We start from the raw sequence: 13,175 nt of genomic DNA, 5'->3' as shown, positions 1-13,175 counted from the left end.
AGATAAATCCCTGTTTTTGCGAAGATTCATTTACAAGTGTAACTTCATACCCTGGCCAAGTAATTTCATACATATGTAAATGCATACTTTGGGCTTTGCAGGATCCTGGGTCAGAAAGCACATACCTTCTTTTGCCATCCAAGATGAGCAGAGAAAAACACATTTCAATGGTGGGGAGTGAATCTTTTTGTCCCCTCAGACTTGAACTTCATAAAATTACTAGCCTAATTTGTAGTAACATGAAAGAAAATACAACTGCTTGCTAAGAATGTGTTGTTTACGTTCATATATAGGCTGACAGGGCTTTTATGAGAAACAAAACAACAACAAAAAACCACTTTGTACAGAAAGGAAACTAGCCTTTGCTGAACTTTCCATTCACTTCTGAATTTTCCACAACAGAAAACCTTCCTGAGGCAAAAAACTTTGAAATGTGGCAGTGCTAAGAGCAATGTTGACTCTGAAACACATCATTAGAACAGAAAATATATTTAACATTCATGACAGGAAGGCAGTTCCTATGCACATAACACAGTAGCCACTGTAAAGGAACCTCACAGTCTCTTCAATATATCCTCTCCTACATCTGCATATTGCAGCCTGAAAAGCAAACCTGAAGACATGTGCCTGAGAGATTCCTCAAAGCCTCCCACTGGCACATCATGTTTTCTCCAAACAGCAGTGAATTTCTCCTCTCCTAACCGATTTGCTGAGTTCTTTACCCTTCCTCTTGCGGCAAATAAAACTTCTGCTAAGCCCCTCTGACAAAATCAAACACCATTCCTTTATTTTTTCAGCATGCTATTCACAAACTCCCAAATAATGTAATTTCTAGCAATTGTGCTTCTTACAGCAAGCTGGCATGGGGGTTTTCAGCCAGGTTATCAAAGCAGCCAGCACCTGCTGCGTCGCCCAGCAGGGTATCTCGAGGCAGCCCCACACTCCCATTTCCCATACTTTTCATGGGGTAAGTTTGTGTCTACCGAGGTTTCAATGTCCAAAAGTTCCAAAAAGTAAAACCAAACTTCTGCATTTTCAGGCTAAATTAGGCAGATGAGCCTTTGTGTTTAGTCCAGAACTTGCCTGAGAGACTACGGACAGCTGAAGTAAGGAAAAATAAATAAATAAAGGTTTGCTTCTGAATCACCATTCGTGCTTCTCATCTTTACCTCACATCAAACTCTCCACAGAGCCTCCATCCAGCCCACCTGGCATTTACTGCTTTGAAACTCAGGAGCCATGGAATCAGTATTACATGAGATTTCTCTTTTTCCTTTCATACAGAATATTTGGATTCTTGTATTTGTATTTTAGCTGTTTTCAACTGCTCCAAACTAAGCTATGTCCTTCCCCAGAATAATTCTCAAAGTCATAATAATCACAGATTAAAGCATACTTCCTATCCGAAAGCTGTCAACAAGCTAGGATCCGTCATTATCCTATCTATCTACCATCAAACCATGTTCTTATGATGGTCTGGAGGGCTGCTGAGTCACATGGATGCTCCTGATTTTCACCACACAGGGATGCCTGCAGAAATACTGCGTGGCAGAGCGCCGTGTAGCTCGCCCGTGACCAGAATGGCCAGCCTGCCTGCCTGCACAGGAGCTTTGCGGGTGATTGATCTGGCTTTAACACCATCTCACTTCCAAACTTGTCAAGTTCTGAGACTTGTGCACAGGCAGCTCTGTCTTAGCATGCGTCTGTCTATAAAGATGTCTAATTAATTCCCTCGCAGTCGTGTACACCACGTTCTGTCCCAGCTCCTCTTCAGAACTGACAGCAAAGGGTTTTTTTTTTTCCCTTGTCTGATGAATATTATCTTTCTTACTGGCGAAAGATGCCTGCTTAGTATTATAATAAAACCTGAAATACGCCAGAGCAAACAGAGCCTGCAGGCTGTGTGCACGGGGACAGCAAGTCCTCTCCTGGGGGTCAACCCTCCAGGAGCTGCATCAAACACTTCGGCGAGGACAAAAGCAGCAGGATACCAATGCCACCACCAAAACAGCCCTTATTATAGAGTCTTAATCCTGTTCTTGAACACTCTTTCTTTAGGGTGGCATGGGATGGCCATTTAGGTTTCTGAAATGATGACAGGAGTCACCAAAGCATCCCCTCCTTTAGAGGCGGCAATGGTTAGCAGTATACAAGGTCACACACCTAAGAAAAGCCTTAGTTCAGTGTGTGCACTTTCCATTCACTTCTCAGACCATTAAATTGCTGTTTTCATGCTGTTCTTGTATACCTAATTCCAAAACTCCAGCTGCCTGAAGGGCTTTGGGCTCAGTGAATAACCAAGTCTCGGTCACACACAAAAGGTCCGATGCGTTTCCAGCAGCTCCCAAGCAAGCTCCCGAGGCTGGCACGACCCCGAAGGGTGGACAGTGCCCTCGGCTTGTTGTTCTGCTCCTCTTTCAGGGCTCTGCCCGTCACACACTTGTTTCCAAGAGGCTCTTCTTTTGCCCCCGAGGATGCGCGGTGATCCTGGGGGCTTCCTGCAGCTCCAACATCTTCTGCTCGCACCTTGTGAGCCCCACAAAGGCTGGGCAAGTCTACAAACCCAGCATCCCCCCTCCCTGCATCTCTCTGGATGAGGAACAATCAGGCCAAAACCCGGCTATTTAAAACAGGCAAACGCTTTCATATTTTCAATAACAGCCTGAGTACTTACACAACAAAACACCGGGGCAGTGAATGGAGACCTGGAGGAGGAAATTGCCTCCCCTCTGCATTGTCAAAACTGAATGAGATGGAAGGTGAAAGGCGCGGAGACTTTCTAATGGGTAGAAACAAATTGAATCTTTACGAGCTTTAATAATCACAGATTAATTCCAGAATTAGTCAGGAAGTGAGGTTTGTTCTGTAGGTCAATAAATTCTGATGATAAATCCATCTGAGCCACAGTAGCTTAAACATCCTTTTGACTAGATCCCCCCTCCCAGCAATTACTCAGCAAATACTCACTGATTTGTGTCCTTAGCAAAAGCATGCTTGCTTCTTACAACCTGAGCCACTGGAAAAAGTCGTGTATGGGAAAGGAAACTTCACGTATGGAAATAATGGTGTTTCTTGTAAAGAAAACTACGGCAAGAAGAATTGCAGACGTATATAAAAAAACAAGCATGTGGACGGGATCATTACCTAACCTGCAGACTCTGGAATGACTTTAAATGGGTGTTGCTGAAACCTTGTTCCACAGAGGTCCTGCCTGGTTCAGACGAAGCCATTAAAACGAATTATGAATTTGGCATGAAGGAAAGCCATGCCACGGTCTGGCCCTAGTCTCCAGCAGCATCCTCAGCCACCCATTCACCACGTAACCGAGACAAACTTCTTCAGCACCAGACCAAAGCCTTCGGCATCAACACGCCAACTACTGACCAAGCGCTTTTTCCCCCCCGTTTACGTGTAATTCCACCCGAGCCTCCAAACACGGCCTTTTTTTTGAATCCCGACCACATTAATGATAACCCCTGTTAAACATAAACCAGTGCGCAACTACACACACATAAAAAAATATATATAAATAAAAAGCCAGGAAACTCTGATTGTACGTTCACGATGGCTTCTGCAAACGCACCCAGGAGCTAACAAACCCCTTGATTCCCCTCTCTGCTCCCCATCCTCCTCCAGGTGAGGAGGAGAAGCCTGTCCCGGGTGCCTCCCAGCCGCAATTAGACGTGATGCGGGGGGACCCCAGCATCTCCCCCAGACCCCAGCACGGCCCCGTCCCGTCCCGTCCCTTACCGGGAGCGCTGCAGCTCGAAGGCGGCGGCGGGGCCGGGCTGCCCCAGCTCGCAGCCCCCTCCTCCTCCTCCTCCTCCTCCTCCTCCCTGGGGGCTGTGGCGGCCGAAGGGCACGGGCAGCACCCCGGCCGTGAAGGAGTTGAGGCGGCCGCGGCTCCCCCCCGCCGCCGCCGCGGCGCCCAGGAAGGCGGCAGCCGGCACCTGCACGGCGGCGAAGGCGTCCTCCTCCTCCTCCTCCTCTTCCTCCTCCTGCTGCTGCTGCTGCTCCTCGTCCTCCCCGCCGCCGCCTTCCTCCTCCTCCTCCTCCTCCTCCTCCGCCCCGCCGCGGGGCCGGGGGGGCTCAGCGGGCGCGGCCGGGGGGCTGCCCAGCCGCGGGGGGGGCTGCGGCGGAGCCTGGCGGAGCCTGGCGGCGGGGCCGTCGGCCGGAGGGGGCGGCGGGGGCCGCCCGTCCAGGGAGATGCTGGTGAGGAAGGACAGCGCAGCCTGCCTGCGCCGGGGGTCGCTGCGCGGCGGCACCGCCGCCAGCCCCGCTCCCGGTGCTGGTCCCGCTGCCGGTGCCGGTGCCGTCCCCGCTGGCAGCGGCCCCTTCCTGGGGCAGGGCTCCGGCGGCGGGGCTGGCAGGGCTCCGGCGGGGCTGCCGGGGCTGGCGGCGGCCGCCGCCATGGCGTGGGGCTGTGCCGGCCGCCCGCCTCCCTGCCCTGCCCTGCCCTGCCCCGCCGCACGGAGCTCGGCTCGGCTCGGCTCGGCTGGGTGCCGCTGGCGGTGCCGCTGGCGGTGCCGGGCTCGCCGCTAGGGCAGCGGGCGGGCGGCGGGGCGAGGCTGCCGGCGGGCCGGCGGCGGGGCCGCCCCCGAGGGCCGCATGGGGCTGCCGCGGCTCTCACGTGCGGAGCGGGGAGCCCAGCACAACAAAAGCCCGGCCAGCAGCCCGCAGGAGGAGGAGGAGGAGGCAGGAGGAGGAGGAGGAGGGAGGAGGGTGGGTCTCGGCGAGCTCCCTCCTTTCAACCTCTCTCTCTGCTGCTTGCTTTTTTTTTTTTTTTTTTTTCCTTTCCCCCTTCCCTCCTCCTCCTCCTCCTCTTCTTCCCTTCCTGGATGCGTGGGGGCGGGCGGGAGCAGGGGAAGGTGGAGTCTGTGCCCGCATGGCCCGCCGCCTGCCGCCGCCCTGTCCCCTCCGGCAGCACCCCGGCCGGGCTGCTGGCGGCTCGGGAAGCACCTCACAAGCCCTTCGGGCCGTTAAAGGACCATTAAAACACCTCACTAGCCCCCCAAACCTTTAAAATACCTCACAAGCTCCTCAAGCCATTAAAGCACCATCAAAACACCTCACAAGCCCCCCAAAGCTTCAAAGCACCATTAAAACACCTCACGAGACCCAAAAACCTTTAAAGCACCATCAAAACACCTCACAAGCTCCCCAAACCTGTAAAGTGCCATTAAAACACCTCACTATCCCCCCAAACCATTAAAGTGCCATCAAAACACCTCACAAGCTCCCCAAACCTTTAAAGGACCATCAAAACACCTCACAAGCCCCCCCAAACCTTTAAAACACTTCAGAAGCCCCTCAAGCCATTAAAGCACCATCAAAACACCTCACAATCCCCCCAAACCATTAAAGCACCCTTAAAACACCTCACTATCCCCCCAAGCCATTAAAGCAGCATTAAAACTCCTCACAAGCCCCCCAAGCCCCCTTCCCTCACCGCCTTCTCCCCAAGCCTTCGCGCTGCCCTGCCCGGGGGCAGTGTGGTTACTCAGGGTGCCCTCTCGCCCCCAGCCCCGCTGGCCCGAGGCCAGTCCCACGGCAGCACGAGGTGCCTTTGGTTTCTTCATCGCTTCACTCGCTCGGCTCAGCCTTGCTACAAGTGTTTTTGTCCCTGCGTAAGGGCTGGGTAACGCAAACCCCAGCACACACGGTGCTTGTGAGGTATCGGCGTGCACCTCCTCCAGTGACATGTATTATTATATCCCCGTTACAGTGTGCTGGTACAGCCCTCTCAGACTGTCACAGAGCAAGCAGTGCCCCCTGTGATTTCATCAAAAGTTTGCTGATTTGAGCAACAAAGCTGGGTGTTTGGTCACAGAGGGAAACCTAACGCTGTTAGTTTTGAAGAAGCTACGGACCCAGGTTTGCCTTCCTCGCAGAACTGACCTTGTGAGCATTCAATGACTTTACAATCAAGCTCTGTGACTCGGATTGATTCGTGAAAGCTTGGCCTTTACTCACCCTGAGTGCCACAAAGCCCTGCCTCTGAGGCCCCGATGTCCCTGGGGTGGGCTCTGCAGGCTCCTGATGCTATAAGGATGCTGTGCAGGCAGCATGGATGGGAAATGCTGGGGGAAAGGGAGTGCTTCCCAACCCCCAGCTCCTCCTAGATCCAAGGGCTATTTTGAGGTGGGCATCCCCACTTCAGGCTGCTCTCTTGAGGCTTCAGCTGGTGCTGTCTTCCCTAACAGATGGCACCGGTGTGCTCGTCCCTGTGGTGCATCGGGGCCGGATGGTTTGGTTGGGAAGCGGGTGGGCCTGAGTGCCGGCCTCACCTCCCGTGGAGAAGCTCAGGGGCCTTTCGAGACGGCTCCACTTTTAAAAGAATTCAGGACTCTTTTGGGGAGGACTCCTGGGCCACACACAGGGAAGTGCCACAGCTCCGTAGCCTGACAGTCAGCATGTTCCCTGGGTGCTGACCTCTGGTCCGAGGACTACTTCTGTGCTGTAGGTCCTGAAACTCACGCCTTCCACATTACAGCTGTGTGAGGCATACACTCATTTTTTACCTCTTGCATTTCTGGCAGGAAGCAGCCACAGTGCGTTTTTTTTTCCCCCAGAGCTCAAAATCTTGCTATGGCAACTGAGTTCTGGAGCGTATTTTCCAAATCCAGCCTCTACCAGGAGATAAGCATGGTAAAAGAGAACCACCACCACAATGACGGGTGCAGGTCCCAGAGGTTGGTCTAACCTGGGGCAATTTTGATGTGTGCCGAAGTGTGAGCTCCTTTCACAAAATCCCCCTTGTGGTGGGATAAATGTGAGCATTATTTTGCTTTGGAGGCATGACCTCTGCTCCAGAACACCTCTGAAGCTGTTCAAAATAAACTTGGGCACCTGATACACTGTGTACAATTGGGAACACTCATGTGGATGGTTGAGTTTATCGAACCTCCTTACCTCAAAGTTAGAGGGGCTGGGATAAATCGTAGGTTTTTTAAATTGTAGGTCTTTGCTAAGGTGGGGCATTCAGCTGAGGTCACCAGGTTCTTGTCACCTTGTGCAGCCTTTGCAGAGCACATATCTGTCTGCCCATCAGCCTGACTTCCTCAGGGGACCTCAACAAATGCCCCTGTGGGCACCGTGTGGGTATGGACTGTCTTTTCCAACAGTGCTGCTGCTGCTGGGTTAAAACATCCCTTCCACTGTGCACGAGAATAAATCCATTTGAGAAAGCAACATACAACAAGGAAAACACGACTTTTTCAGTCTAAAGCGAAGCTATTTTTGTTAATGAGTGGGGCACCACAGTACAGAGATAATTGGCATGTTAGAAATACCAGGTTCTCTAGACCTATTTATATGTTTAGTAGAGAATTTAAATGAATACATACAACCTAAGGTGAATGGTGTTTTTTTTTTTTTTTTTTTTCCCTGTTACTTACATCCTTTTGATCTGTGCTTAGCAGAGCTGTAGATGATTGCACGGGCTATAGGAGTCTTGTTTGCCGGAGGTTATGTGGAAATGTTAAACAAATTGACTTTGCTGGTTCAAACTTTTTTTCTTTGATGGGGAACCGGTGGTTGACTAGAGGAAATAGCAAACTTGAAAGGAAAACCAAAAAGACATATTCTGGAAACTTGCTCCTGTGACTGGTTTTTAAATCATTTTCCTCTCCAGTTTCTCTTCCAACCAACCATCTCTCCCCAAGTGCGAGCAAATGTTTTTATTTCAGAGGTCACAGGCTTATGCAAGTGGTTGGATGACAAGTGGTAATAGGAGTGGAAGAGCGTGATAACTTTTTTTACCCCATGCACAAAATGCTGGAAGAGGGAGAGACTCATGAGCTGTGGGTGTTCAGAGACAACGAGGAACCGGGGGAGCCAGTTGACACAGGTGAGTGGAGAGGCCAGGTTTAAAGATTTTGAGGAGGGTAGAGGGAGTTTGGACAAAAAAAGAAACAAAAACAAAAACAAAAACAACAACAACAAAAAAATGAAAGCTCAGCAATTTACCACTCTGGGAAACGAGACTTTAGAAGTGGTGCCTCTGCCTTTGCAGGAAAGTGAATCCAAGTGTGGGAGCCTTATGTTTTCTTGGTGTCAAGTCTGAAAGGCCACAGATGCTTGAGCTGAAGCTGTGCGCCTGCATGGCTTGCCACCTCAAGTTAAAAAAACATATTTGCAGGTGCATTGAAATCTTCGCCTGGAACTTGAGTTAGAGACAAGATTTGTACTACCCTGAGAGTTAACTCTGCAGGAATAACCGGTCCTGAGTCACCAACGTGAGTCACCCGGCCAGTGCTCGAGTGTCCTCAGCGCAGTGTTTGTGTGCTTGGGCGATAAAAACAAGTTTCTTATTGTCCCTGACACTTGTTAGAGCTGCAGGAGGAAGGCAGCTAGTGGAAGGAAAAGCAAATGCGATTCTCCCTTGCAGTTTTGACAGCGTTGTTTTCTGACTGTCAGGATCAGTCTGGTAATGTTGTTACACGCAAAGCTCAGCAGAGAAGTCATCTGAAGGTGGTACTGCGTCACTTCTCTAGTTGCAAACAGAAGTGATAGTTACCTATGGTCATGGATCCCACTGCGGGATCTCAGCAGCTGGGCAGATTCCTGTAGCCTGTGAGCACACTCACTGTGCAAGACTTTGGAGAAACAATAAATCAGCGATCTTATAAACGATTTGGCTTTTTTTAGTTCCTCCCCAAAGTCCCTTTTTGGAATACAATTGCACTTCAATAGAAGAAAGAAGTTGTAACATTGAAGAAGGACTTGGAATATGAATTTAATAATCCTTCTGCTTAGAAGGAGCGTCTGGCAGAAGTAAAATAGAGGGAATTTAAACACACTTCACTGAAAACCATAGTTAAGAATGGAAATTGGATAAAGACAGTACAAATTCTTTACAAAAGACTAATACTCCATCTGGATAGTGAGTCCTGTTTCGGTGCCAGGCCCTAACCTTAAGTCTGTTGTAAATTTAGCCTGATTCTCAGAAAAGCTAAGTACTTGCTTCCCACTGGTAATTTTTCAGGAGCCGGAGTGTTTTATTTTTTGAAGGCTGCCCTTGCTAATTGGATATAAAATCCTGACACTAACATGCTTGTTGCCTTGTTTAAAAAACAGAGCTCCCTGGATATGCAGAGACCCACGCTTGTCTCTTCACCAGGAACCTAACTTTGTTTTCTTGCATTGTTCGAGGGTGTGTGCCAACGTTAGCCAGTTAATGTAAACTGAATTCTTATATGGCAGTGGTAAAGAGGGAGAGATTTGGGGTCGCCTAGCATTAGGGTTGGAGCAGTGTGGGCAAGATCCTGTGTATAACCGGCAAGAAGCACAGAAGCAGATGCCCTTGGCAAAGATGAACCGGTGCCTCCACAGCTCAGCTGACATGTGGATATAAAGGTCACCAAATTAACCTGCTAATTATTTAAGATGTCAGAGGTGTGGCATGCGTGGTGTTTGTGTGCATGTTGCACTGCCTTGAAAGACTCCCGAGGTCTTTGGTAGGCTAGCGGTACACGTGTGGGCGGTAGGGCCAATTTGGTAGATGTTTGTCTCTTAGAGAAATTAGGGCACTCTAGTTAAGTGGTCAAAACTGGAATATATAGCATTATTCCAACTTAAAGTCCCCTTAGGTGGGGCTGGTGGAAACAGCTTTTTAAGAAGACTACTTAACATTTGCTATTGTAACACCTTGGCATTTTCCGTGCTAGATCCTCTTCAGGCCAAACATTTTTTATTTTTTTTTCAGGAAATTTCGGTCAAAATGGTTATGCCAGCTCCAAGAGCAGGAACAAGAAAAACACATTGCTTCGCCCACATTAGAAATTCGTTTGACCTTTGAAATACCCGAGCATTCCTGCACTGAAACAAGAATTTAGGAGGTGGGCTTCTGTCTCTGAGGTGGGGCTGGGGAAGAAGGAGGGAGTGCCCTTCCTGTCAAAATCCACCCACCTGGGTCCAATTTTAAGCCTTTGAATCATAGTGTGCATGTGCTAGCTGGAGACTTATTACTGCCTAGCAGCTAAACCTGCCAGTGATGTCTTCCCTGAGCAAGCCTCAGCCTTCTGCATTTCCCGAGCCAGCTGAGTGCACCCAGACCTACAGGAGTGCAGGAAGGGATGTTCCCAGCTGTTCTGGGTCACGGTGGAGGCAGCTGCTGAAATGCGGGTTCAGGGCAGGGAAGTGGTGCAGAGGAGGGAGCCGTAAGGTTGGGTGCACTCGAATTTTTAATGTGACTCGTTCAACTTTGGCTCGGTTTGAGGATTTCTGTTGCTGGAGGTGTTTGTTTGCTGTAAATACTTTTGGATCCCTTAAGGACCCACACTAAAACAGGAGCTCTGTTTTACTAGTCGCTGCTAAAATGCTGACCCGTTCTGCAATGAGCTTGCAGGGTAAGTAGACAAAACAAGGAAGGTGGCCATGTCTGAGCTGCAACTGGAATGCAGCAGTTTCTGGCTCCTATTTGTGTGATTAAATGGGAACAGGGCCACACAGCTCCTCCCTCCCTTGGAAAACAAAAACTGTGGACACTTGTACAGAAAACAATCCTGGTCTCTGTTTGTCCTTGTCTCACTGCAGTTTCTTCAGATTTTTTTTTTTTTTAATTATTATTATTATTTTTAATATTTATTTCTTTCATAGTAAGTTGACGTAGGTGTGAGGTTCAGGAATGCAGTGGTCTTTATTCAGGTGAGGAACAGGCAAATGTCCTGCCTTCCTGGCAGTCTCCTTAAGCAGACAGATAAATAAAAAGCAGCTAGTAATGGCAATAGAACAAAACAAGACTTACCACTAAAAAGAGCTTTTTTTATGTTTTTCGTAAAGTGACAGCTGTGATTTATCCCATTCTTTACCACTCTGAGATAATTTGGAATTGAATATAGAATCACTGGCTACTAAGATTTCAGTGGGAAGCCTGGGAGAACATCCGTCATCGCCATGGTGTTTGTTAATTTTTAATCACCTCGGGATAATTTTAAAACATAGCTGCAGGTTTCTGAAACATTCATGTGAGCAAGTCTCTAGGTATGTTGGCTGCCTCGGCTAGGAAAATCCTCCAGTTCACAGGACAGTCTGACCAAATTGCTGTGTGAGAGGGAAAATCCTGTTGACACCTTCTGAGACACGGTCTTCAATGAGGGTAAAAACATTAAATAAACAGCATCTGAAGTTCCCAAAGGGGTATGTTGGTGGAGTGTTTTACTTCAGAGGCTGTTGTGTGAGTTCATCCCGTCTATAAAAGTTTAATATCCAAGTTGGAAAAAAAAAAAAAAAAGTTCAAGGGATTTGTTTTTTCTCCTCTTGAAAATATTTAATTCAGTGTGAATGAAGGAGGCACATGGAAAACTTTTGGCAGAGCGAGCTGAGGTTTTGCATCTTCTCAATGGCATTTTTCTGCCTGTGTGCAATGCGATCCCCTGTGAGCGCCACGCTCCAGGATTTCAGGGCAAATTGTCAAGCCCTGTGAACTTCAGAAGATCCTCAGCAGGTGGAGACCGTCCTCAGTGGGCAGAAATCCTGAAAGCTTTGAAAAGAAGCAAAGCAGGCTCCCCTCACGCCACCTCGGCCTGCCTGCACAGGTTGGCCTGGGCCCATTCTTGCCCTCACGGTGGGCACAGGCCCTGCCTGACTCTTCTCTGAGCAATGCCCCTGTGCAAGTGTTTGCCACGGGCAAATTTCCAGCATAATAATGCCCAGCAAGGTCAGCTCTGCCTCTTTCCCAGGGTGGCCAGATAAACTGGCACGGCACACTGAGGGAGACAAAATGGCGGTGACCTTGGCGGGGCTGGGGCCAGTCTTGGCCGCAGGCCGGGCAGGAGGCGATAGGGCAGCTCCACTCCCCCAAAAAACCCTGAATGGGCACTGCTGATGCTGGTGGGTGGATGTTTGGGAGTCCTTGTGGCCAGGAGAACTTTCTGAGGGGGCTGAGGCCCTGCTAGGGTGTGGGGACACTCAGAAATGGCATAGGTGGCCTGACCCTAGGAAGGAAGCCCAAGAGGTATGTTCGGAGAATGGGTTTTCTCCTTCATCACACCAAGAGGCATGTGAAGGGAGAGCCCTAAGGAAGACCCCTAAATCCTGCTGCGTGCCTTTGTGTTGGATGGGGAGGGAGTCTACCCTTCATGAAGTACGGAAAATTCATCCTCAGATGAATGACCGGAGACAGCTGGCTGCAATTCAGGGGGCAAAACAGCAGCTCAATCCTACCCTGAATAACCGTAACTTGTTATATGCATGTCTTGCATAGTCTGATAGAGACTAAAACTGCTAAAAATCGTCTGAACGGGATGCCTTTTTTTTCCCTCAGAAAAGTTTAGGCAGGAAACTGCCAAAAGAAAATGAGTAATATGAAAAAATAAGCAGCAAAAGAAAATGAAACAAATGGAAAAGTGGTCCCCTGGCAAGAGAGATCCAAAGTCTTCTGCTGTCTTCACTCCAACTGAGCAGCACCTTCATGTAATAATCTCTATGCTGAGATCAATGAGGCTGTTTAAATAAAAGAAGCGTTTAAGTGTAAAAGAAAGTCAGAGAAGAGCAACTGCATTCAAATCAAAAGACTAATATTCAAGCCTCCTTGAGCCCCAAGGAAGGGATAAATCCTTTAAGCTGTGAAGAAGTAAATGCTGGAGAAAGTCCGTGAAATCCATTCCAAAGTTTATCACAAAATAAAACTCAGTTAAGGGCCAGAAAGGACACTGAACACTTCAAAGAAGTGGCAATGTAGCAGAAGAGAACAGCTCTGCTAGCATGACATTTCATCTGTATTTGGTGCATCTGCAGGTCTTTCTGTCTGGAAGCTTGACACACCAGTAATTCCTTCTTCCAATGTGAAAATAAATAGTTTATTTCTAATTTACTGCAATGTCTCTGGAGGTGGCTTTTTTTTTTTTTTTTTTTTTTTTTTTTTTTTTTGGTAGCCCCTCAGGAAAGAAAGAAAATGTTCAGATACACAACAAAAGGAATTAACTAGATTTTGGCTGTATATATATATAGCCTAATACACACACATATATATATATGTGTGTGTGTATGCAAGTATATATATATAGAGAGAGATATTTCATTTTTCCCTGCGGGGATGTAATCCAACCAGATATAATAGGACATAATGCATACACTCAAACTAGAGCAATAGCAAGGATATGTAGCAGAACTATTCTGCTGGCTGTTTTTGGAAATGGTTTAGCTGTTTCCATCACGCCAGCATGACTGTGTTC

At 48.6% G+C, this 13,175-nt stretch overlaps 1 protein-coding gene and 1 long non-coding RNA gene across 4 annotated transcripts in view; one reads left to right on the top strand and one right to left on the bottom strand.

The window, feature by feature from the left end:
• Nucleotides 1–4,554, bottom strand: part of CABLES1 (Cdk5 and Abl enzyme substrate 1) — a 55,046-nt gene extending 50,492 nt beyond the window's left edge. Inside the window, exon 1 of one of the 2 annotated variants that reach the window (XM_027451947.3) lies at nt 3,751–4,554. In XM_027451947.3, the coding sequence (XP_027307748.1) occupies nt 3,751–4,412 (662 nt within the window). In that variant the 5' untranslated portion in view covers nt 4,413–4,554. The remainder of the gene's footprint in view (nt 1–3,750) is intronic. The other variant, XM_027451946.3, reaches the window with a different exon arrangement.
• A 2,043-nt stretch (nt 4,555–6,597) lies between these two features.
• LOC140001713 (uncharacterized) lies at nt 6,598–12,815 on the top strand. 2 transcript variants are annotated; one of them, XR_011807207.1, is made up of 3 exons: nt 6,598–7,849; nt 9,707–9,839; nt 12,266–12,815. It is a non-coding gene; the product is annotated as an uncharacterized lncRNA (long non-coding RNA). The 2 variants fall into 2 exon arrangements; XR_011807206.1 differs by having other exon boundaries at nt 9,707–12,815.
• The last annotated feature ends 360 nt before the right edge of the window (nt 12,816–13,175 follow it).

Source organism: Anas platyrhynchos, chromosome 2 (genome assembly GCF_047663525.1).
Source record: "Anas platyrhynchos isolate ZD024472 breed Pekin duck chromosome 2, IASCAAS_PekinDuck_T2T, whole genome shotgun sequence".
Classification (NCBI taxonomy): Eukaryota; Metazoa; Chordata; class Aves; order Anseriformes; family Anatidae; genus Anas; species Anas platyrhynchos.
Note: the sequence above shows the minus strand (reverse complement) of the source record. Positions and strands in the feature narration are given on the sequence as shown.